Genomic DNA, 25,804 nt, shown 5'->3' with positions numbered 1-25,804 from the left:
ATACAGATCAAGTTACATCTGTATTTATAAAAAAAACAAAACTCAGATCAAATCTAGAAACATTCTGCTGGTACCATAATGAAACCGCACAGCTTTAAGCGGTAGTTCACGCTGATGACAACAATTTTAGTAATGTAAACTGTAAGCACATTGAGAGGTGTCAGAAGGGAAGGTCCCTGAGTTTGGAGAGGATAATGCAAACGCTGTCTTGTACCAAAAAATACACAGTTCTCTTTCAATGCTGCTAATTTTTTCTTACAGTGTATTCTATGGCTTCTGTTAATAATTTAGTGATTCTGGATTAGAGAGTTTTGAAGGACAGGGCTATCTGTAAGGATAATCTTGTCTGGGAGACTGTGGAAGATGTTCATTAACAGCAATGACTAGATGAAGTTATGCATTGTATGTTCTTATGTGTAGCATGCACCTTTAACAGTGGCAGGTGGTTTTTCACCTAACCAACTCCTAATGGGTCATCTTCTCCAGAGGTGTTTTAGTTCCCTACTTCACTGTTATTAAAGGGTTAAAGGGGACCAGCCCTCAAGTGAGTCTGTGTTAAGCTATAGGATTAAACTATGGGAAAGGGAGAAATTCACACACATTTTCTTTGTAATCTGCAAAACCAATACAAACTTAAATATGCTGAATATGCTTTTCTCCCTTGCATTTTTTTTTAAAGAATGTATAAGAATGTGTTTGATTGTGCTTAAAAATCTTTAAATATGAGCAGTTTAAATATACTGCTTCATGAAGGTTACATACTTGCTGAATGACAAGCATCTCATTTTTCTATGCCATGTTCACTTTTAGAAGCTGTTCTGGTTTTCTTGAAAGTGAGGTATAGGTATTTCTTGTGAGCTTCAGCAATCTCTGGGATTTTTGTAACCTTATTTTTTTTAACTGTCTGGGCTTGCTTAAGGAATTGCTAATATTTAAATAAAAATGGGGAAATTAGAAATGGAACGATCAGAAACTTAACTGGGATGGTGGAAGTTATACAGCATGTAGGTAAAGATCAGCTGAATCCTCTACGGGTAATTTGCAGCAAACTGTGATCGCTGACTGGTACCATCTTAAACGTATAAATGGAAGAACAGATATGCTGGCACATCAGTACTGGTGGTTGAAATCGCTTTGGCATGTATCATTAGTTTCTGAGAGCTGCTGTAAATTTGTCTTTGAATAAAGCAAATCCTTGCATTGACGTTCTCAACACATAAGGTACAGAGAGCTGCCGCTTGATACAGTGAGCAAACGTGCTGAGTATTTTAAAGTACCTCTGTTAACATGGTGGGTTTATTGCCTTGCATTGTAGCAGAATTTCCTAGGTACCAGGCTTATCAGTACTCAACTTCAAAACCTAAAAATCTACTCCAGTGTTACTTGAGTGATTTGTTTGTGGTTTTTGAAGGAGCACTTCAAAGAGCAAAGTTCTTTAACGATTGCCATTGAGCAGAAGTGGTTTAACACAAGAGTCAGGAGTGATACTCCTTTTATTAACATCAATGTTAAACTCTTGCTATTAGTACAAGGCTGTTAAAATTTCCCAGTCGCTGAAGCTTGGAAGGCCAAGTGTGGTCACAGATGAGAGCTAGCGAGGCTGGGACGGTAGCTGCAAACAAATCTCCTCTTCCCAGACAAATAGTGTTAGCAAAATGTGTGGCAGTACGTTCATAATGAATATTATTACTAAGATTATGTTTATGGGATGTATCTCATGACACCCAGGTGGCCTTCGTGGCGAGGATCGTGGCCAGCTCCTCAGGGAGCATCTACAGTGATGGCCCCTGGCATGCTGTTGGTTGGTTTGCCCCAGCAGAGCAAGGGTTGATCATAACATGCTTGGAGAGACTACAGAATGAGAGCAAAACACAGGATTTCTTTTCTCCCCCTACTGAGTTTTGTGTCCGGCTCTGCCCCTCGTGTTCCTGCTCCCTCCGGACCAGCTGGGATCACGCAAAGCTGCTGGCTTCGCAGTCTGGCTGCGGCACGACCCTACCTGCATGGCCGAGGGATGCTCTGCCTTGCCTTCCCCCAGTCCGGTGGGGAGGAACCCTCACTGCCTAGCACCTGGTGTTTTTTGGAGGATGGGAAAAGAATAAACCAGAGAAGCAGCACCGAAGGGACTGGGCAGCTGGAGGAGATGTGCGAGTGTGGTCCTGGAGGCCTCCCCGGCGCTACCCACGAGGGATGCAGGCTGTAGGGAGCCTGCTCTAAGCAGTGCCGCTGGCCAGCCCAAACGAGGCCATGAGTATCCTTTCCTTTTAGCCTTTTTAACCCTGTAAGTAGGCGCTCTGCCCAGTAACAGTGCTCCTGTGCCCGCTTCATTGGCAAACACCTGCTTTTGTACAAGTGTCTGGCACAGCAGTTTCTGCTGCAGTTTAGTGTGGTGCAGGGGCGCTTCCGAGACCAGGGGTGGAGGGGGCTTGGCTGCCTCCTGGGACATCCCGAGGAAACATTGAGAAGATTTGATTTTTTTTTTTTTCTTAAGCTCCTAATGCTCCAGAAATGAATAAATGTATCAGTTTTTTCCTGCCTCCACCCCCCCCACCCCCCCGTAATGTGTTAAAAAAGCTGGATGCCATGCTGTGCCACTTCCCAGATATCTGCTCTCCATACACTAGCGTACTCCTGGCAGGCCTGGCCTGAGACTTGTAGTGAAAAGCTTTATGAAAATTTAAAATATACTGGAGTTGGAATGGTAATTTTGTGTGTGTTTATATTACTATATAAATATAAAAAATTCATATATATGTATGTGTTAGACTTTGGAACTTTTATTCATTTGAATTGAGGTAGGAGTTCATATTAGTTTTACAGTTTCCTTAAAGCTGACTTAATTGTTTGAAGAGCTTTAAGTTGCTATGTTCTTTACTTGTTTTAACAATATGTTGAACTGATATAAGAGCTGCTGAATATATAGGTTTCTGTCATCCTCCTTTTCTTTCTTCCTGTGGAGTTGGAGTTTGTGTGAGGAGGGAACCTGACAGGTAATAAAAGTGAAGACGACAGCTCCACAAGTGAACTCTGAATTTATAGACTAAGAGTAAAGGTCTCTTGCAAGCCAATGCCTATAGGGAAGCTGGAATTGGAGTAGCTTCTGAAAGATTAAGGAATTTAAGTACATGCTGCAAGCCCTAATTTAAAGAACATAGTCTTATCTTTAACACTTTAATGGAAAAGGACAGTCTTTGTAAAATTTCAGTCCAAGCGAAGAATGTTACTTGTACTTTGCTAGTTATTGGAGCTAGTGAATACTCCTTTATCCCATCTTAAAGAAAAGATGCGGTCCTTCATTGTAATATTTTGTGGAAGTTGTCAAATATTTTAGGTTTGCTTTTCAGTTGTTTCACTAAGTACTCCATTATGTGCATTTCACATTAAGTAGAAGCATTTCAGCTGTGTTTTGTGCATTGAACATAATGTGGATAAGCTTTGACTGTTTGGAAGAGGAAAAAAAAAAGAAAAAAATAACTATGGCACATCAGGCTTACACTAACAGGCATGAAGGAACACAAAAAATGTGGATGAGACAGAAATGGCCAAATTAGTTAAAAATAAGTCTTGAGGTATGACAACTAATAACAGAAATCCAGCACCAATAAATATTTTTTTGTGTAATCATAATAATACCCACTTTGGTTCTTTTGATGCTGTGCTTGTTCCTATAACATTTGTAAATCACAGGTTTTCCCTTTAAAACTGTGAACGCAGCTCAGTGAAAACTCTGGGCAAACCATCTGTTTTCAACTATTTTATTGATATATCCATTGGCCTCTGGGAAAACCCTGGGCTAGCACAGTGATCTTCAGACTTGGAGATCAGGAAGTTGCTATGTAAATGGGGAGTGAGAGACACAAATAATCACAGCAAGATGTCCTGTCTTTCTGCTTGACTTTGGCTTTATGATTTGGCATCGCTGATTACTTTCAGCTCTATTCAGACGTTGCGTTTGTTAAGATGATGCCAAATGTTTGCAAAAGAAGTGAGAGAGCGCTAGAAAAGCGCCCTGTTTCACCTTCCAGACTTCCCTGCTCAGTGACAACGGTGGGTGGTGGTCTTCTTTCCCCCCCTCAGTTTGACTGCTGTGGGCAGGAGAAGATGAACATGACAGACTGGATGGCTGTGGAGAGCCATCAGTTTAAGATGCAGAGCTCCTTGGGTACTCGATCCGTCTGCGCTGGGAGATGGAGGTCTTGGCAAAGCAAGCTGGGGATGAAGGGTCCATCATCTTCTCCATGACCCTCTTTGTTCTCCCTGGCTGAGAGCTCGACTCCCTCATTGCGTGTGTCCGTCCTTCCTCTGGTCATCATCTGCTTTAACTGGGTGGGAGGAGGAGCAGGGCTTGGGGTTCGGTGTGTGTGTTTGTTTTCCAAAGTCTGATTGAGTAAATGGAATTTAGCAAGGAACACAGTGAAAGTACAAACATAGGTGTAGACAAGTAGTCACAATGACTGAGGCCTGCCTCTCGGGTATGCTGCTTCGCTTAAAAAAAAAAAGGGGGGGGGGGCAGGGAGAAATTAGTTGAAGAGAAGACTCGGATATGTTTATTCCACTGGAAAATAATTCTTTTGATCTTCAGGGAGGTGTGTGAATTTAGGAGAGAGAAGAAAGACAGGTAATTTCTAGTTTTGTGTTTCTTTCTTTTTTCTTTTTTTTTCCCCCCCCCTGAAGCAGAGCCGCAGGCTTTTTTCCTTACCTCCCCTTATTTATTTTTTTCTTTATTATCATCAGACACTTAATTTCTCTGAAATGTTCCAGTCTCAGTGCAGCCTAAAAACATTCAAACAGAATAGCGTACACACCTGTCAGACCATGGGGCAAATGATAAGGGGATGCCAGTATATGAACCATAGGAATTGGCTCTTTGATGTACAGCTTTAGAGTTAATGGCACCTCCCTCATCTTAGGAGACAGTCTTTGACTACGGGCAGTTTTATAAGTTCCCACTTATATTGGTGTATTTGTTACTTAATTGGATGCATTTCTTGACTTTTTATTACATGAAAATTCAGCTGCTGACTTTTTTCCCTAATAATTTGAAATATTTAAACCACGTACATCACAACAACAAAACTCTCTTTCACAGAAATAGATTAAGTGCATTAATTCTTGATCAAGCTTGTCTTCTCCCTTTGAATTCATCACGTCCTTTAAGTGTTGGGGTCCAGAAGCACTTCCAGTACTATTTGAGCTGTCACGACTGTGCCCGGGGACAAATGTAGCGCAGTCACTTGGTCCACTCTGCCAGCCCAGAGAGGGATGGGATGAACGGCTGGAGGCAATGACTTCTTAAACTAACCCAGCTAGACTTTCAAGAGCATGTCTGATCATGGCTTTAGAAACACAGCGAATGCTTAATATAACTCAAAACCTGTGCTGATTTGTATCATAATGAACATCGATGCTAATGGAGGAGCGAATACGTGTTTTGTCTCCCCAGACAGCAGCATACATACCACGGCTGGTACACCAGTCATTTCAAAGCAGTTATGCAAGGTGTTTTCTTCCATGTTTGCAGCGAAGTCACCACAGTTCAGCTGCGTGTTGACCTAGAGAAGACAGCCTGTAGGTCAGAGGACAGTCAAACATTGCCTATTGCTCTTAGCCCTGTGCTGGCTCGGATCTGTTACAGTCCATTTTTTTTCATCTTGTGGGCTGTCACTGCTGACCTTTCCTCTCATCGCCTTATGAAGAATAGCATTTTATTAAAGTTTTGCTGCTTCCTGGGTCATCCCTTGCCGCTGTCTATTCCTGGGGCTTCTGTCTGTGTAAATCCAAGCTTAAGCTTTTAGTGTGGGTGGTTTTCCACTTTTGTCCCCAATGCATCTGGTTCCATGGTATAGTGTGGATAAACTTGAACCGGTCCCCGTCTGTGCCTTTTGCCTGCCCTGGTTGCCAGTGATGCTATCCAAGTAACTACGCTGCTAGTGTAGGAAGATGGAAAAACAAATTGCTTCAGAGTGTATTGCATGAGGAAGAAGCACATGTCATTTTGCACGAGAGTTTCTGCTGTTGCTGCCAAAGCCATCAGACAAGGAGTTGCAGTTATCAGGTTTGTCAGTTGTCATGGATAAGGATTCTGAGCGAGACTCTGACAGTAACACCTGCGCCTCCCATCGTGAGGGCTTCACATCTGGAGTCGGAGCTGAGGACGTGCATTTTAGCCTCCTAGGTTTCCAGGTGTGGAGTTTGGGTTTGGGTTTTTTTTTTATGCTTTGAAACCTGAAGAAGCGATGAAACCCCATAGCGTGTGCAAGCTGGTAACTGTAGCAGAACCAATTGTCGCACGTGGTTTGCTGTTCTTTGTGAAGGATATCTAAGTCGCTTACCACATGCGTTACTACTGCTAACGTTTGCGATCAGAGTTCATTTGGGGAGAAAGTGTGATGGCAAATCCAATAATGTACAATAGTCAACAGTGCTAACGTGCTATTTTGCATTTCTTTTGTGGAGCATGTTACAAAGGATCAGGTGCAAGAGTGAAGGATGTTTCTCGGTTTTAGTTGATGACACAATGTGTTATTTGCCAGGATAATTCATAGCTCCAGCTTTGTTTGAGAACTGCTTTTAGTAATCCTGTTCTCTGAAGTAGTCGCTTAAGGTGTATACCAGTACCACAAAACAAAGCGTATAACGGTATACGATGCTATTGACGACGTAGCTATAGGGATAACCAGTTCAAATAAATAAATGCCTCTGCAATCTTTGGTACAATATCAAGCTACCGTTTTAAAGACGTATTCCAGTATTAGCAGCTGTGGGGTTTGTAGGGGAGAGGTGTCTATGTAGTTACCAATTCACTTTAAGGTGATTATAAGCACATGAATTTGTTAAAATGTTTTATTAAAAATGTCTGAGAAGAAGTTTTTTTGCAGCTTTCTTTTTATGGGCTCTTCATTTGCCTTGAAAAGGTCTTCATGTGTCGTTCAGTAAACCTTCAAACTTTCAGATGTTAAATTATTTCAGTAAAGCATATTTAAGCTTAAAAAAAATACTCAGGAGTAGCAGGACTTTAATTGATATTTTTACTTATCTGTAGTTTGTAAGTTTACCATGTGAATTCTTTCTGTTTTCATGTAGGCGTTTAGATGCTAACCATATAACTGCCATACCAGAAGACAGTTTTGAGGGTCTGGTGCAGTTGCGTCACCTTTGGTTGGATGACAACAGCTTGACAGAAGTTCCCATCTATCCGCTCAGCAATCTTCCCTCTCTGCAGGCGTTAACGCTGGCTCTTAACAAAATAACACATATTCCTGACTATGCATTTACAAACCTTTCAAGTCTTGTTGTTCTGTGAGTATTTGTAATTGTATTTCATAGGTCACTTTGATTCTTTCCTCAGTTACAGTTTTGATTAAGCTAGGATGGCACTGAAAATGGTATTTTGCTATGTTTTAGCTCAGTTGTCTAGTAACAGCCTATACCAACACGAGATGGTATCACGTGTACTTCGACAACCCGCTGAAGGTTTGCTAAAGATCTTCTAAACAGAAAGTCAAATGGGCTATGGATAGGGAGATTGCCGTGTATTTTCCTGACGTCTCATTTTAGCAACGAATATTTCAAACCAATGGTTGTCAGAGAAAGCTTTCAGAGATATTAAAAGAAGAAAATATCTGCCACAGACCTGTTTCTGCGTAGTCTTAAGTATCTCCAAGGATTAATATGAAAAATTACTTTGATTTATATGTTTAAATCATCTTTTTATCACACTTCTGGATAGTGAGTAAGGGTTTAAAACAGGTTGTCTTGACTGTGGGTAATCTATTCTGTTCCCATATGAGGATGAAATATTTCTGTTGAGAAGTGAAAGACATTCTTCTGTATAATCCACCCCTTGTAATGTTTTTTCTAAACCATTTAACTGTCTTGATTTCATAGAAATATCTGCTAATATGTTAACTTACATGAAATCATTCACTTATTTTCATACTTGTTTTGGTTTTGTTTTTTAGACATCTTCATAATAACAAAATAAAAACTATAGGAAAACACTGCTTTGATGGATTAGACAACCTTGAAACCTTGTAAGTATGCTTCTTAAAGTAACTAATTGTTCAGTGTTTGTCTCATTCCCAGCTTAATCAAGGTTACTTTACTGGTATGGTGAAGATTTTGCAAATAAGGCATGTGTGCACAGCACAACACATACCACTGACACAGCTCCAGCTCAGGTTTCGGAACTGAAGGCTGGTATCAGTGCAGTGCTCCACCAAAACTAATTAACTATGTTGAGAAGCAGGTAAATATTAGCCTGGGTGAAATGTCACAGTGGATGATGTGGGTCTAATGTTCCTAGCCCTGATCTAGCTGGTGTATCTTTGCATAGCACTCCACTGAGTCAGGTGGATGTATCGAAGTGTTTTGAGTGGCCCTGTGGGTGATAAGGGACAAATATTTGTTTCTCAGATTTACTGTAGGATTAAGCATATTTAAGATACACTGCCAAAACTCTTGTGTGTTGATAGGAGGTTTCTCAGAAGGCCCCAGCGGGCTGTTTCTCCACTGCTCCTGCATTACTGGTTGGGCACCACTGCTTGCCAAGGAGGCTGTCGCTCATGTGTCCCCACAGCTTCTGAACCGATCCTCTGTAGGCTGGTAGAAAACAGCCCAGCTCCTGGTTCCCAGCCTCTCATACAAGAGATTCACCTGAGTTCACTTCAAATACTGGCAAATATTCAGATGATGGACTGGTTTATCTGAAACAGTGAACCTTATGTTCCTTCGGACAGGAGCAGGGGATGGTGGCGGGAAGCATCACCTTCCCCTCGCCCCTTGTCTGTTGTCCCAGCTGACAATTCATACTCCCCCCAGAACTGGGTGTCCGTAGCGGCCAGATCCTAGCTCCACAGTACTCCTCAACCTCCAGAGCACCTTCTTGGTGAGGAATGGCTTTCAGCCGCCGTTACACTCCCCATTTCCCTTCAGCTTGCTCATTGAATGTCTAATAAGTGGTATCTCCTTCAGCGGTGCATTTTGTTATGCTTAGGAGAATGCTAAATAAATAAAACAAATGAAGGAGGGCAAGGGCACGTTAAAGCCAGGGACAACCTCTGTTAACATATGAGGAGTTTGGATGAGTCCAGGAATGCTGCTTACTCCAACTATCTTGTCATTCTCTTAGGAACTGAATTAAGGAATAATTAGGCGCTATGTAAACGTGCACAGCTGATGTAAGATGTAAGACTCTCAGAATGTTTTTCCCTCTCATAAAGAATCCCTTTTGCAGAAAAAAGACTGTAGCCGGTCCTGATGTTACTGCTAGAACGGTGACAGGTTAACTGAGATTTCAACAGATCCCTGTCACTGATGTGTGATGATTCAGTGTGATGAGATTTCCCTCTGCTTCCCTTCAGTATTTACAATTGGTTTTGCTAGAAGGTCTGCTATTACCTAATGGCTTATTTACTCTTTATTTTATAAAACCTGAAAGAAAAGTTTTCTTAGTAAGCTAATAAAGAGTAGTCATTTGTATCTACTTTATTTTTTAAACTTTGAAATCTTAGTTCATTTCCGTGTAAATTCTGTTGAAGAAAAGTCTGTGAGTTGTTGAAAAATACTGAGCTTTGCTGTAAGGAAATGTCATTTGACTTAACATGAATAATCCTCTGGATAATATTTAATATCTTACCTAAGTTATTAGCTGGTTATAAAGCATGTGCAACATCAGAAGACTAAATCTAAGTTAAAAATCAAGTTATTCTATGGTCTAGTTAAAGATGTTCTGAGAACTTTTTACTTTCATTGAATTGCGTTAAATAAAAATTATTTTAACAATTCATGATAACTATTACGAATTTCATGATTTTCCTGCTTTGTTTCCTCTAGGGATTTAAATTATAACAACATGGTAGAGTTCCCCGAAGCCATAAAAGCACTCCCAAGTCTAAAGGAGTTGTAAGTATTACTTATTCTCCCTTTTTACCAGTTTTCTTTCTCCTTTCCATAAATAAAGAGAAAAGAAATTCCCGGATTTAAGAATGCTTGTCTCATTATGCAGCAACCTAGATCAGATTAAGTTATGCTAAGCGATGCTGTAATTAAAGGAAAATGTAATCATCGGCTAGAGAGGGAACCTATTCAAAATTATTTTGGAGTTATATAAGCAAGCAATTTATTCAGAACGATTAGCATAGATCTTAATCATGAGCTGGTTTTGGCCTCCAGTAGCAGAATTAAGTATTCACTGATCACACATGTTTTCCTTGTCCCCTCCTTAAGAGGGGAAGAAGAAGAGAGAAAGCACAGGATCGTGTTTTGGACAGAACAGTTTCTTTGTAATGAAATATTTTCAGTTTAGCTGATGTGCAGTAGACAGAAATCATACCTTCGAAGTTATTCCTACAGTTTGACTTACTCCTATTTAACTACAATCCTATTTTTGGCAGGATTGGGAATTGAGTAGGTGTGAAGAAAATGACTATTGGTTGAATCTACTGGCAGGATATTTTTAAGTGTTGGTTTTCTTCTTTGCTAATATCTTTAGGGGATTTCACAGTAACTACATTTCCATAATTCCTGATGGTGCATTTGCAGGAAACCCCCTTCTAAGAACGATGTAAGTAATTTTCATGCATCTATTTTTAGTCTGTAGCAGACAGTGACTGTAAGAACAGCAATTGAAACATGTTTTTCATTTCCCAGACATTTGTATGATAATCCTTTGTCTTTTGTGGGGAACTCAGCATTTCAGAATCTGTCAGATCTACATTCCCTGTAAGTATCATCTCAGCTATATAGTACAATATATGGACATGAAACGTTGTGGCTAAGAACTCAAAATAACTAAATTTTCTGACTGCCTCTTACCTTACAATTTTTTTGCAGTAAGCTTTTATAAACATTGTTATTGTTGGGAATATCCAGTTTCTTAAGAAGCTCTAGTAAATATGCTCTACAACTTTTTTTTTTTTTTAAATCTTCATTACCTTGCATAAGACACATAACCTCAGGCCAAATGCTCAGGTTCTTACTTAAACAAACTGCAATATGTCCTAGGTGGTTTTTGAACAGGGATGTACATTGTGAGAATGTTTTGCAGGTTAGTGCATGCATACTCTCAAAAGATACCAGTTCTGGGGGTGACGAGAAAGCAAAACGGAGTGAGACTTTGGACTTTGAACTACAAACTACCTACGAGTTTATGCCCTTTTCATACGTGTATTGATACGACTCTTTCCAGCTTGATGAATTCCAGTTGTTTGCTAATGGAGGAGTAATTGATTAAGCAAATTACTAGTATAAGAAGCAGTGAAAAGACTATATTCATGTGTAAAATTTAAACAAAAGCAATGAGGATATTAGACTGTCTCCTTAGTGAAAATACCTACCTGTTAGCAGGATTGAACGTCACAATTCTTTGCATAATACAGCTAATTTTCATGGGGATTTTTTTAGGGTCATCCGGGGTGCCAGCATGGTGCAGTGGTTTCCTAATTTGACAGGAACCATTAATCTGGAGAGCTTGTAAGTATCTTCTACAGAAATAACTTCCAATAATTTCTTGGTTTTGCCTCTTGTGAAGTGATTGAAATATGATTAGTGGGTCTGGAGAGCAACTGGATGTTATGTTCTCTTCCTGTCAATAAATGTTAAGTAATTATATAGCTTTCCTTACTGTGATACCTGGGTGCCTCTTAATTTTTTTTTTTTTAATAGTGTAAGCTGGCAACAGCCTATGAAAAGGCCATTGATACTAACCCCCCTCTCACAGAACTGAAAAACAGAAAAGTTAGCCTCTTCCAAACAACCAAACCAAAAAAAATTTGCACCCCGATAGCTGAGACACCATCCTTCTTCTGCTCTTACGTATGCTTGTTATGCCATCTACCATCAACAATGCAAACATTTATATACGGGGTTTTTTTCACAGAACTCTAACAGGGACCAAGATAAACAGTATTCCTGTTAATTTATGTCAAGAGCAAAAGGTGCTGCGAACTTTGTAAGTATACACATTGTGCTCCTATTTTCATCTGCATCAAAATGTTTTAAAAGAAATTTAAAGCTAATTCAAAGCAAAAGTATTGCTTAGAATTGCTCATCCTAGTAGTTCTATCAACGTTAGAAATCTGATTCTGGTTTCTTGATTCTTCAAATCAAGACTCGTGGCACAGTTGATGTAATGCCTTGTATTCTTGAAACAGGGTCCCCTTTATAGGGATGCACTGTATTTCTTTCCTGTGTTACAGAAGATATGTAAGGTGGTGCTGCAGAACAGTCTTTGCATCTTCAAATTCACTCCGCCGCCATTGATTCTTAACACAACAGTAATCACTTACATTCAGAGGTTAAGGAAGAGTTTAGTTATAGTGCTTTGACTTTTGTGTTTGGGAACACAGGAGAGAGCATCAGAAACCAAGAGAAATGGAGGTGAGGATTAGGAAGAGGATAGTAATACAAAGGCAAAATAGAAAAAGCAGTAAGGGTGTGTTAAAATAAATGCAAAAAACCAAACTGTAAAATGAAACCACTCGGGGGGGAGAGGCAAAGCCATGTTTACAAAGGGTACATGCAGGAAAATCTGGAACAAAAGCAAGTGCTGAAAAATGGAGGAGAAAAATATGTTCTGTTTTATAGAAGAAAAACTAGGGAAAAAGAATGATGAGGTAGGATTTATTTTCAAACGGCAGTTTATCTTTTGAACAGAAATCTGAAGATTGCTTGCAAGTTTCTAGTCTCCTTTTGCCGCATAGTTTCACAGGAAAATCTGAACTTTCCTAGCTCTGCTTAGGGAGGTACCAACGTGCTAAATAAAAATTTGCACCAAATTCCTGTGTTGCATACCATCTATCCAGTTTATTCTAAAAAAGCAGATTATCAATTAACTTTTTAGATTACAACTCTCAGAATTCAGGGAATTTGTACAGTATGGTTTTGGGGTATGCATATACCCAGATGCAGAGCTGAAAGCAGTGCCTATAGAATCAAAAATGTCAGTTGGGAGGGATCTCATGAGCTGTTGAAGCCACTAGAAAGGCACGGCCTGTTTCTCCATTACTTTCCAATTACAGAACACTAGTTTCAGTTGTTAATGTTTGCCAAATAGAGAGTTTTGGGATGATTTTTTATTTTCCACGCTTGCTTGCTTGCTTTACATCACTGGTTGAATATTTCAGGAAAGTAAAACAAAAAAGTTCACCGAATTCAGAGACAAAAAAGGGGAGAGATATAGAAATGTAGTTTTTAAAAGGGTTACATGGATAGAGTGAATAAAAGGCAATGAATCAACATTTTACAGAGTTATATAGACAGCCTTATTTCTGCTATTTGCTGACTGTTGCAAACTTGACATAGCAGTTATGTCTTTCTACGTTTTTGGGTGTATATAATATGTATAATTGAAGTGGGGCTAGTTAGGATGGCTGTGGAGAGATCACACTTGTGATTCCATTCAAGATTTTCTCTAAACTGCCCTTAGTTTTTCCACGGAATATTAGTAACAGGAAGACTTTTCTGCCAATCCATTTAATGGTTACAAGTGATGAGATGTTTCAAGTAGAAAAGAGTTGAACTAAGCACCTTTCTCCCATTTTCTGTTTTGAAGGGACTTGTCTTACAACAATATAAAGGACCTCCCAAGTTTTAAGGGCTGCCACTCCTTGGAAGAAATGTAAGTAGAAATACATGTTTTTTATCTTTATTACCTCCTTAGTGTGCTTAGTCCAAGTCTCTAGAAACTTTTTTGCTTCACGTTTGATCATAAGTTTCTAAGATTAAGGACGGAGAGAGATGATATAACCATCTCATGTGAGGAGTGTGCTGGATAGAGAATTCAACCACTTGTGTTTTCCTCAATTAGCTAAGGTTTAATTGTTCCTATGGCACAAAAAAGAATGAAGGACACCTTAATCCTGCATTTCATAGTAGCATTGCTATACGCATAAATAGAACGAGCATTTATGTATTTTTCTTCCTGCCTCGTATCTCTTCCACTCTTCAGTTCCCTCCAACCATCAGCCTGTGCTTGTGTAAAACGTTTTCCTCTAGTCCCTGTAAGACACATTCAAACCCCATCTTTGCTTTTCCTTACTTCATTGCTTTAAAGCTTAAGCTTAATTTCCAGACCCTACACGATTTTTCTGCCTTCATATATTCCTACTTCTCCTTCTACCTCTACTGCTCTCAAGCTTCTTTCCCCTTAACCAGAGTGGGGCTAATAGACTTCTCACAGGCTTTTGCTGTTACACTCTTGACATCTTCGGGCTCATTGTACACATGGTTCATTGTAAAGGGAGCTAGTGAACTGGAAGTATAATTTGCCCATTAGCTCTTCTCAACGTGTTCCTTTCATAAATCCATATTTCGAGAAGTAAAAGTGCACCCAGGGTAAGAATATGGCCTAAAGATTCCTTCAGAATTAAATAGATTTGTTTTAAATCTCAGTGTGACTCTTCAAAGTTCACAAAGTGTTACTTTTAGCTTGGAAATAATACAGTCCACACTTAACAGTCTCTTCTAAGTTAAATGAGTTGTGAATTGGGATTGGGCAGAGGCGCCACGAAAGAGCTTCATGGTTGTATAACATGGCTAATGCGAAGTGCAGAGCAGATACTTAAAACAGTTTGCCTACAAGGGGAAATGAGAAAAATCTTGCCATTGGTAAGGCTAAATCTGTGTATTAGCAGGCACCGAGCTATCCCTTAGTTTGAAGCCAGCCCAGTTTGCCAATAAAGCTCTGTTTCTGCTTCTTCACTCTGCAGTTCCTTACAGCATAATCAAATCCATGAAATCACAGAGGATACCTTTCAAGGACTGTCCTCCCTTCGTATCCTGTAAGTGCATGTAGTTGCATACTGAGTAAAACAAGATAATGTTTTTGATTCCCATGTAAACTGATGTCAGGGTTTGGTGTTACACATCTGATTGATGGCAAAAGGCCAGGTATGCTGGGTCCTAAGGTGAAGCAAACCATGTACAAGAGATACTAGCAGCAGCCAGTTTCAGTCCCGTTCTTTCTATTCTCCATTTTGTTTTTCTAGCCTATAAAGAAATTTTTAATATATATACACATACATGGAGATAAAAAAAGGAGATTTTTTTCGGTAGTCCACTATTTTGCATTATATTATTACTATATTATTCCATTATATAGTATTTATTGGAGACATCCTATCTGTTTTCCTCAGGAGGAGCAGATCAGTAAACAAAATTTTCCCCTCCCCTTACATCTGTAGCTATATGAAGATGATATAGGAACATTGAAATTATCAGAAAAAAAATCCACAAATTGACAGGTGTTTTAAAAGGAATGTCATAATATAAGTCATGGTGGTCCAGCAGGAACTGGATCTGGATTTTGAAATCCAACAAAGCAGATGCCCTTCTGCTTGTTCTTTCATTGCCTTCCCCCACCCCTGCCGGCGTGCCCTGCTGCAGGTGCGGTTGGCACCGAAGGGATTGTCCTGGCACCTTCAGCCTGGGAGAATGGGTGGTGTCCGCGGCGGCCTCTGCCTTGGGAGCGCAGGCTGAGCTGCTAGCAGAAGGAGGGGGAAGGGGGCAGGAATGGGAGATGGATGCTGCCTTGGGGATGAGGTGAAGCAGGATAGATACAGCTGCCCTACCACGGGATTTGGCTGCTACTGCACCTGGCTGACTGGGGAGAGAGGGGAAACAGGAGTGTTGTTCGGCTTTTCTGACAAAGACATCATGTATTTGTCACCTTAGCTTTTTTCTCAGTACAGTGGCTGTTACAAAGTTTTGATGAAACTGCTAAAATCTCATTTGGCATTCATTGCAGCGACCTCAGTAGAAATCGGATCCGTCAGATCCACAAGGAAGCTTTCACCACTGTTGGAGCTATTGTTAACCTGTAAGTAGGCTATTCTGTGCAGCAGCGTCCTCCCTCTATCATTAAACTGCTGCGAGAGTAAATGGTTTTAGCTTAAAACTGGTATGCGCCCATTGTATGTTTCATCTCTGTGGATCACGAAACCTCTCACTAGCTGAATATATGCAGGACAGACTTCTTGAAAGTGCCTGCTGCACTGACGGGCATTTGCTAGACCACAGCCTCGGTGTGAGACTTAAAAAGCCTTCCTACTCCAATGAAGTGTATGCTATAGGATCTTCAGCCTTACTTTGTTGTAACGCTGTCTTAATATTCACATTTCAGAGACCTAAGTTTCAACGAACTCACTTCAGTTCCAAGTGAAGGATTGAGTGGACTGAACCAGCTTAAACTTGCAGGCAATTCTGAGTTGAAAGAAGCTTTGGCAGCAAAGAACTTTGCAAAGCTCCGGTACGTTGGTAAATAACACTACAGAGTGCCTCGCTTATTTTGACAGTAACAAGCAACATGACAATAAATTAAGCCAGTTTAGATAATTACTCATGACAAACGATCCGCTGAGTCCTGTAGGGCCTTAATGTTGGCCTATATAAAAGGGCATCTGACTATTCTGATATAGAAGCCATTTGCAGACAATTTTCTTGGAAACTTTTCTATTTTTCCTCCACCACTTTTCAGGTAGATATCATCCGACTTTGGAGTAGTGGGTTGGGTGGATTCCATTTGTTACTGAACTGAGCACATCTGTCTTTCAGAGTGTGGAAAACGGGAGAAGACACGCGGGTGTCTGATTCCATAATCACCACCCTTTATACGCATGCTGTTTGTTCTTGGAGGCGAACGATAAGAGTAACAGTAATCATTCAAATGGAAACCTGGTACTGATTTCAGTGGGAAGTGGATCAGACAGTGGTTAACTGCTTTGCATTTTCAAAGATCTTTCTGCACGTTAATATTTCGCTCCTCAAGAAGCAGTTAGAAATTGTTTCCCATGTTGTCTGATGGAAAAAATGGAGATGAAGATACTGTTAATTTGTCTAAGGCCAGCAAAGGAATCCGTGTCAGGCCTCAGCAGTCCTGTGGAAACAGCAGATTGTTTTTTAGGTTTGGATCTGTGTTTGTGAACTAATGCATTGTGGGATCCTTCAGACTGACGTTCCTCCTAAATATTTACAAGAACAGAATTCAGGAACAATACTGCAGGTAGTTGATACTGTAGCCTTGAGTCAGAAAAATTAGCTTCTGGTCTGCTATTTAGGGAAGTGATCGTGCCCCTGTACTCGGCACTGGTGAGGCCGCACCTCCAGTACTGTGTTCAGTTTTGGGCCCCTCACTACAGGAAGGACTTTGAGGTGCTGGAGCGTGTCCAGAGAAGGGCAACGAGGCTGGTGAAGGGTCTGGAGAACAAGTCTTCTGAGGAGCGGCTGAGGGAACTGGGGTTGTTTAGCCTGGAGAAAAGGAGGCTGAGGGGAGACCTCATCGCTCTCTACAACTACCTGACAGGAGGTTGTAGCGAGGTGGGGGTCGGTCTCTTCTCCCAAGTAACAAGCGATAGGACGAGAGGAAATGGCCTCAAGTTGTGCCAGGGGAGGTTTAGATTGGATGTGAGGAAAAATTTCTTTACTGAAAGAGTGGTGAAACATTGGAACAGGCTGCCCAGGGAAGTGGTGGAGTCCCCATCCCTGGAGGTATTTAAAAGACGTGTAGATGAGGCACTTAGGGACATGGTTTAGTGGGTGGTGGTGTTGGGTTCACGGTTGGACTCGATGATCTTAGAGGTCTTTTCCAACCTTAATGATTCTATGATTCTATGATTTCATTGTTTATGTGGACTTTTTAAAACTCCGTATGCAGCTGTACTTCTTCTCTACCAGGATTAATAGTATGCACCATTTCTGTCAAACATACAAAAAGACAATAGCAAAAACAAATATCTTATTTTGGGGCCACAAAATGAAGAGTGAGAAGGAAAGATGTAATTTTTAATATTGTGGTTATCTGGGAATTAACTTTCTTAGAAAACAGTTACTTTTCAATTAACTTGCTTAATTAGTTTTCAGTTTAATTTGTACAGCAATGCCACAAACACCAATCAGAATTTGTTTTGTATATGGAATAGAATGAGTAGTAAAGAGAGCTAAACATCACAGAATTGTCTTTGTACTCCTTGCAGCAGAGAAGACTTGGATGCATCACCTGTCCTTTATCTCAGTGCAAAAGTTCATCAGAAATGGTTACAACTGATCCAATTTGAAATAGTTTTTTATGAGCAACTGTGACAAAAAGAAGCTTCAGTGTAACTCAGGTTACAATGGGTAACACTCTGTTGTTCTGCCTGTATTTCAGGTCACTCTCTGTACCGTATGCTTACCAGTGCTGTGCATTTTGGGGTTGTGATTCTTACTTAAACTCTAATGCTGAAGATTCCAGTCACCAAGATCAAGGTGCCTTGATGGATCGTGAGAAGGGTAAATGATTCATTGTACTAAACCGGCAGTATTATTTTGGGCCAGACTAGACCGAGTAACAGTGTGTGCTTGTCTTTGAATAAGGAAATTTGGAAAATGTAAATCTTTATAGGGATACAAAAGCTGACTCTGAAAGTGCTTAGTGGCTGCTTACAGATAGGCAGTGCCATGTTCTTTCTAAATGTGTAAGACCTGTCTAAGGAAAAAAAAAAAAATCTTTTTTTTTTTTAAATTCTAAACTGCCAGTATTGTTTCTGTCATTTTCTGCCAGAACGAAAATGTTTTATGGTTCTCAGTATTTCGAGCTTCCTGTTCAGAAAGGGCTTGTCCTTCCACTGTCTACTTCAGGGCCCATAGATCTTTCCCTGGTGATGAAAGATGTTGCTGCTTTGTTACAAAGCATTGTGAGTAGCTGGGACAGGCAGTAGTAACTCAAACTGCTGCAGTGATTTCCACGCTGAGCATTCAACCTTACATGGCAAACTAGAACAGCTCCACTTGTTAAAGGCTTGAACGTTGGTGAAGTGTTAGGTATTTGATCTTTCAAAGGACTACTTCCATCCTAGGCAGCTTCACTGCATTTTGCTTCTTTTTTTGATTCCTACAACTAACCCGTTTTTCATTTTTACTTGGATACAGCTGATGCAGATGCTCTAAGAAATGAGGAAAATGAGGAACTGGGACAGACTATTATTCACTGTACACCAGCAACAGGTACATCTTATAATATGCTTTAGCCACATTGTGAACTTCGGGCATGGTGTTATGCAAATAGTTGTCTGCAGAATTACATGTTTCATTCCTCGTAGTCATTCTGTACACAGAAGATTAAATTCTACACTGCTTGGGTGAAACTTCATTTGATGTCAGTGTTGTTTTGGATGAGCAATCACAAAGATTTGCCTCAGCTTTAAACATGCAGCACTATATTGGAGAAGTAAGCATAAGCAGAACATACAAAACTGTAATACTTTTATTTGGAGCTTGCTGTGTTTAATGCACTGTCCCCTAATTCTGCATTACTCTTGCCAAAGAGATGTCTGTGGAGCAGACTGTATGAATGCTCATCTGTTTCAGTGAGAAGTCAGCCTGTGCTTTAAAAGCTTAACTCGAATGGCTGTCATTGGTGGTTTTAACTAAGCCTGATGTCTTTGCAGGAGAGAGGAGGAGGAATGCACACGTGATCTGTTCCGCAGCCCTGCTATAGCCGCATTAATTGACAGCAGAGGGCTGTTACAAGTAGCTGGAGCAGGCAGTAGCATCTTAAACTGCTACAGATATTTGTGCAACGAGTAGTCTTATTAGCATACCAGAACTACTCCAATTCAGGCTTGAACAGTCCAGGAGTGTTGAAAGTCTTTGATCTTGCAAACAAATACTTTCATTCTAGGCAGCTTCATTGCTGCCATTCTGCTTATCTTCCTCGTACGGCAAATTTCCACACACGGTTCCACTCAGCTCCTAAAGCGCTTGCTGTGGTGGTGCCTCCTACTTCCTTGCCTTTGCCACGGGCTCTCTAGAGGATTCCTTCTATACATCTTTTACCCTCCTGTTTGCATAAACAGGAACGCATAGATGGGGGAACAGAATGCTTCCAGTGAAGTTACTTCTGGATGAACAGGGGTTTTCCAAGTCGTCTTTCATTCTCTTCTCCTAAACTGGTATTTTACATTCATTACGAAAATCTGTTCACTCTTCATCTTTTGGGCTAGCTCCAGCTTTAGTATATAGAATAGCGCAAGGATTTCTTGATCACAGCCAAAAAAAATTGTGATCAGAAAGTCAAATATATTATTAATGTAACTGTACGTGATCTGAGAATCAATTTGACCAGTGCTGCTTATTTGCTTTTGATCTCCTGTTCACAGAATGAGAATTTGGATGGTGTGTTACATGGGTTAAATCTTTAAAGCCTTTAGCTCTCTCTTTTTGCCCATGCCAGAGATGCTGTAGCTCTGAAAGGAATGAAGAGCTTGTTTTACAAGTTCACAATTTGCCTTGTTTTTCACCAGTCCCTCCCATACTAACAACTTGTTTTCTATGCCATGCTGTCGTCTGGTCATAAGTAGGACACTCCACCCACCATGTAAGTTCTGAATCATTGCTCATCTCGTAGATCCACTTTCCACTTTGCCTAATGGCAGGAATGGATTGCTGAACAGTGGCGCTCAAGTAGCGTAGCACTGAAAGCTGCGAAACTCATCCTTCCGAGCATGGATTTTCCCCGGTGGACTAGGAATATTAGTGAGAGAGGAGGGTAACTTTTAACTCTAAGGATAGTTAGACCTTGGCAGAAAGACAGGAAAGCGTGGTGGGTTTTGTTTGTCTAAAGGTACCTCATTGTACAGCTACGAAAAAACAGACTTCAAACTGATTTTGGAAGCACAGCACTGACATTTTTAAATCTCCTAAAATAGGAAGTTGGTTTTATTTTTAAGTAGATTCAGCTTAGCAGGTATTGTTGCATCATGTGAATGTACTGTAAAAATAATTATTCTGGCAAGCGTGTCTTACTCAGGAATACCTGCAAAAAAAGGGATTTTACTGCTGATTTTACCGGCCTGATAATGCAGTTAGTACCATTATTTCTTGCCCAGAAATGAAGCTTGCTCGTTTAAACAAACAAAAAGATTCTTTTTTGACTTGTCAGTTCAGTAAATTCTGGAAGTTGCTGTAGGCCTTGGGAGATTTTTGCACTGACATTTAATCATTCTCCATAGTTGCTCCAGCCTGCATTAGGGATGGGTTGTACTTAACTTTCACCTGCCTAAAGGAAGGGCATGAGCTGTGCAGAGCCGGGAGTCGTGGGCTGAATCCGGCTCAGAAGCTCCAGCCCAAGGTGGCAGAACAGTCTGGCATTTTTCTGCTCTGCCTTCAGCTCCCAGAGTGCCCGACTGCAGGGAGAGATCCCCAGCTATTGTGCTTTGGACAATTAGCAGTGCCTAATGGGGATGTAGGAGAGGTTAAACTCTTCTAATTGTTACTTAAAATCAGTAGGATTTCCCTATGGAATAAATAGCAATTAGAAGGATTAGAAGGGTAAGCAGTAGTAGTGACCTTTTTTCCTTGTCTCGCCTCATGTTGTTTTGCTTGTTGGACATTTTTTATTATTTAAGCTTTTTTAAGTGGCAAAAGAAGAAGAAAAAAGAAATCATTTTTCTTATATGACTTTCCAAGCTCACAGTGCCTTTCAGTGATGAGGGTGGGGGAGAGGGCTTGTGGTGAATTCCTGTCCCTATTAAAGCTGATTAAATCGAATTTGTCGGCTGTTTTACAGATGTTTCCTTGTGACCAAAAGTTACTCCAGAAGACATGTTTGTGAATCATTTTTTGAGAGAACATGTTACTTCTAAAAAATTCTTTCCCCTTACAAGTCGGTTGTGAACGTTTGCTTTTATTTTGTTACCAACCTTTTTAATGAAGTATGAAATCTAAAGAAAATAAAAAGTATTTAGGTGGCACTACTAAAAGCTATTTTGAGTAGCCAAAAGGTAATTAAGTTTGTTTAGCTAGCTTGTTTATACAAAGTATTCTCAAGTGACCATTCATCACAGTAATTATTATTTCAGGCATAATTAATTAGTAAATAGCTTCAGCAGAATAGTTTACTTTCAACTGACCTATTTAGCAGTTCAGCTGTGTACTCTATTCATGAATTAATGAGGAGTGCTCTTGTAATACCTTTTGAAAATCTTGCTTATTAAGGCACGATTTTTTTCCTAAGTTGGTTGTCTTTCTGTTATTGTTTTTTTTTTCTCTTCTAGGTGCTTTTAAGCCTTGTGAATATTTATTGGGCAGCTGGATGATTCGACTTACTGTCTGGTTTATTTTTTTGGTTGCTTTGTTCTTCAACCTGCTTGTCATGTTAACAATATTTGCATCTTGTACTCCATTGCCATCTTCCAAACTGTTTATAGGCCTGATTTCTGTCTCTAACTTATTTATGGGAGTCTATACTGGTATTTTAACTTTCTTGGATGCTGTCTCTTGGGGAAGATTTGCTGAATTTGGCATATGGTGGGAGACTGGCAGTGGTTGCAGAGTTGCTGGGTTTCTTGCAGTCTTTTCGTCAGAAAGTGCCATTTTTTTCCTGATGTTGGCAGCTGTTGAACGGAGCTTCTCTGCGAAGGAGATCATTAAAAAGGGAAAAAGCAATCGCCAAAAACAATTTCAAATTGCAGCAGTTTTTGCTTTCCTGTGTGCTGTGGTAGCAGGATGCTTACCACTTTTTTATAAAGCGGAGTACTCGGCATCACCCCTTTGCTTGCCCTTCCCCACTGGAGAAACACCTTCGTTAGGTTTCACAGTAACTTTAGTGCTCCTGAATTCATTAGCATTTTTGCTAATGGCTATTATCTACACTAAACTGTATTGCAACTTGGAAAAAGAGGACCTCTCCGAAAACTCGCAGTCCAGCATGATTAAGCATGTCGCTTGGCTAATCTTCACGAACTGCATCTTTTTCTGCCCCGTTGCGTTTTTCTCATTTGCACCGTTGATCACTGCAATTTCTATCAGCCCTGAAATCATGAAGTCTGTTACTTTGATATTTTTCCCCTTACCTGCTTGCCTGAATCCAGTTCTGTACGTATTCTTCAACCCAAAGTTCAAGGAAGACTGGAAGTTGCTCAGGCGCCATATGACCAGGAAGAACGGAGCGGTAGCAATTGCCGTCAACGCTCAAGGGGGCTGCGTGACACAGGATTTTTACTACGACTGTGGCGTGTACACCCATTTGCAGGGTAACATCGCCGTGTGTGAATGTTGCGAATCGCTCCTTTTATCCAAGCCCGTGCCCTGTAAACATTTAATAAAATCACACAGCTGCCCCACGCTGGCAGTGGTGCCTTGCCAACGGCCGGATGGCTACTGGTCGGACTGTGGCACCCAGTCAGCCCACTCCGACTACGCGGACGAGGACGACTCCTTCGTGTCGGACAGCTCAGACCAAGTGCAGGCCTGCGGCCGTGCGTGTTTCTACCAAAGCCGAGGATTCCCTTTGGTTCGTTATGCCTACAACATACCAAGAGTTAAAGACTGAAAAGGCTTTTTGCCATCAGCTGCTCTAATAAAGAGGTATAACGCTTCGTAGACTGTTGCCTGTTTTGACCTTTCGAGCAGGAAGCACTTTTGTAATCATCGTTTAGTGTCATTTGTAAAGAAGGGAAGCGGGCAGTAACTTCTTGAGCCATACATTTGAAAATAATTAAACAAATAAATCAATTGCCCTGACTGTAAATAATTGGTAAACCAAATCTGCTACCCAATATTTTTACTCTTTCCATGCAATAGTGGTTTCTTTTACACAGTTTTTTACATGCTAATGGTGTGTTTCCACGTTGTACTCCAGTTGTACTTTGCTTCTGCTGTTGGCAAGGTAAGTTCTGTTGATTTTTTCTTTTTTTTTTTTCTGCCAAAGCACAATATAAAGGACAGCTGTTTAATATTAAAAAAATTATTTTTAAATGTGACTTTTCTATAATTAAGCAAGAAACTCTCTTGCTAGCTTTGTATAGTGTATTCAGCATTGAATCTCAGGATGAATTTTACTGCAGGGCCAAAAAAGGGATTAATTCTCCCAAACACAACTGTGACAGCAATATAGGAATACCATGTTTGTTTTGTATTTCAAGCCAACGTTCAATTTTAAAAAAAGGTTTTGTTACAACAAAGCACTTGTAATCCACAATATCTGTAGACTATGAAATAAGCATATTAACAGCTGTCAGGAATAAGAGGGTTGAACATATTTTTCCAGTGATGATGCATTACTTCAGGTGAACCACAGGAACTTTCTTCAGTATTATGCAGTCGGGTCACACTGTTGGAAGGAATATTGATGCATCGGGGGGGTGGGGGGGGTGTTAGCAGTGCTGTCCATGTATACAGCTCATGTCTTTGCAGAAAGACCGGCTAATACTCTGCGGCCTGTTGAATGTTACAGCACCCCGATAGTATCTACGAATAGACTGAGATTTTAGCAAATGGAGGAAAAACAGAAAGCAATTTTGCAATAAAAGAAAAGCATTTTTGCCAATTATTTTACCGAGAGTGAAGTGCACTGTGCAAAGTCACTGGTTTTCATGTAAATCAGTGCATTATTTTTAAACCATTCAAATCCTGAGACCCAAATGATTTAAGTACAATCAGTGATCCATTTATCTATATTTAGCTTGAAATCCGATTGATATAAAGTTATGAATGCATGATTAAGTAATTATGTATGTTTCTTGAACAATATGCTAAATCAAGAGCAAATCCACTGCCATCCCAGTTACTCTGGAGACATTCTCATTAAGATTTAAAGCTAGATTGCTGTTTTGAGAATTAAACTGTATATACTGTTCATACAATGAATTTTTATCTTTGTATTGTAAATTATTTGATAGAACACATGATGGGAAATGTGGCTTCAGTTCATTTTGTTAATTAAAGCTACCTCCTAAACAATAGTGGCTGCCAGTAGCAGAATGTTTAAAATGTGGTTTATATACTTTTTGCGTTGTAAATAGACATGGTTGTATATTGTCACTGTAATAAAAACAGAATCCTTGTATATCAAAATCATGTAGTTTGTATAAAGTATGGGAGGATTATTTACTGTATGCTGTTAATTTTGTAAGCCAAAATATTCACATGTAAAAACAAAAGAGAAGAAAACCAACCCAGAGTTGTTAATTCTTATATTTACTCATGAATATTACATCTGCAATTAGCATGGAATGTTACACTGAAAGCAAATAAAGGGTACATGAATATCGATTGTTATTTATCTCTGTTTTTCAAAAGTTAAGGCTGAAAATGGTGCACATGTAAAATTATTGAGCATGAATAACGTGTCATCTGCTCTCCACTACGTGTGGTGAGAATTTTGGGAAAGAATTGCCAGCGAAGTAAGAAAGTTGCCAATTTACAAGTGGATTTATGATCTCGGACTAATGCTGACTCTTGGCATGCAAAAGGTTAAAACCTTCAGAGAAGTGTTTGCCCTCTTATAAAGCAATCTCTTTAATAAAGACATTATTGCATATTGTATTTGAGTTGAAATGTTTTTAGTATGGCTTGGAAAATCATAGAGATGATGATTTTGGTTTTGATACTATTTCCATGCTGAGAGTTGTGGGGGGTTTTTTTAGCCACAGTTTTGTAAGAGTCCCAGTCTGTTCCACACTCCCTCTGTTGGCCAACCAGTCACAGGTAACGAGAATACTTCTCAAAAAGGACAATAAATGTCAGATGCCATTTCATGATCGGTAGGGAAGGAAGTCCAACTATCAATTTCAAACAATGTTCCTGAGTATGGATTTATTTCTTCTTCTGTTTTACGAATGAGTCTTCACTAAAATGCTATTAAAATGCTCAGATGCGGTCTATTTGGAGTTACAGTATTTAATTTATACATCGATATGTTTTTGAAGTTACAGTTACGCTAACGGTTAGTTTTTAATGCAGTCAGCCCAGTGTCTTCCAACACACGCAGGTTTTATCTGCTGGTAGAGGTGAAAGAATACAGGCACTGGCTACTAAAATCAACCCGTCA

The 25,804-nt window shown here is 40.0% G+C and overlaps 1 protein-coding gene across 1 annotated transcript in view; it reads left to right on the top strand.

Moving 5' to 3' along the window:
• The window catches only part of LGR4 (leucine rich repeat containing G protein-coupled receptor 4), an 81,932-nt gene extending 56,633 nt beyond the window's left edge, over nucleotides 1–25,299 (top strand). The window contains exons 5-18 of the mRNA XM_076343857.1: nucleotides 7,084–7,299; nucleotides 7,962–8,033; nucleotides 9,835–9,903; nucleotides 10,493–10,564; nucleotides 10,651–10,722; nucleotides 11,404–11,472; nucleotides 11,879–11,950; nucleotides 13,553–13,618; nucleotides 14,709–14,780; nucleotides 15,746–15,817; nucleotides 16,121–16,246; nucleotides 18,143–18,264; nucleotides 18,904–18,978; nucleotides 22,029–25,299. Of these exons, the coding sequence (XP_076199972.1) occupies nucleotides 7,084–7,299; nucleotides 7,962–8,033; nucleotides 9,835–9,903; nucleotides 10,493–10,564; nucleotides 10,651–10,722; nucleotides 11,404–11,472; nucleotides 11,879–11,950; nucleotides 13,553–13,618; nucleotides 14,709–14,780; nucleotides 15,746–15,817; nucleotides 16,121–16,246; nucleotides 18,143–18,264; nucleotides 18,904–18,978; nucleotides 22,029–23,305 (2,452 nt within the window). The 3' untranslated portion in view covers nucleotides 23,306–25,299. The remainder of the gene's footprint in view (nucleotides 1–7,083; nucleotides 7,300–7,961; nucleotides 8,034–9,834; nucleotides 9,904–10,492; nucleotides 10,565–10,650; nucleotides 10,723–11,403; nucleotides 11,473–11,878; nucleotides 11,951–13,552; nucleotides 13,619–14,708; nucleotides 14,781–15,745; nucleotides 15,818–16,120; nucleotides 16,247–18,142; nucleotides 18,265–18,903; nucleotides 18,979–22,028) is intronic.
• The last annotated feature ends 505 nt before the right edge of the window (nucleotides 25,300–25,804 follow it).

This window comes from Aptenodytes patagonicus, chromosome 7 (genome assembly GCF_965638725.1).
Source record: "Aptenodytes patagonicus chromosome 7, bAptPat1.pri.cur, whole genome shotgun sequence".
Classification (NCBI taxonomy): Eukaryota; Metazoa; Chordata; class Aves; order Sphenisciformes; family Spheniscidae; genus Aptenodytes; species Aptenodytes patagonicus.
Note: the sequence above shows the minus strand (reverse complement) of the source record. Positions and strands in the feature narration are given on the sequence as shown.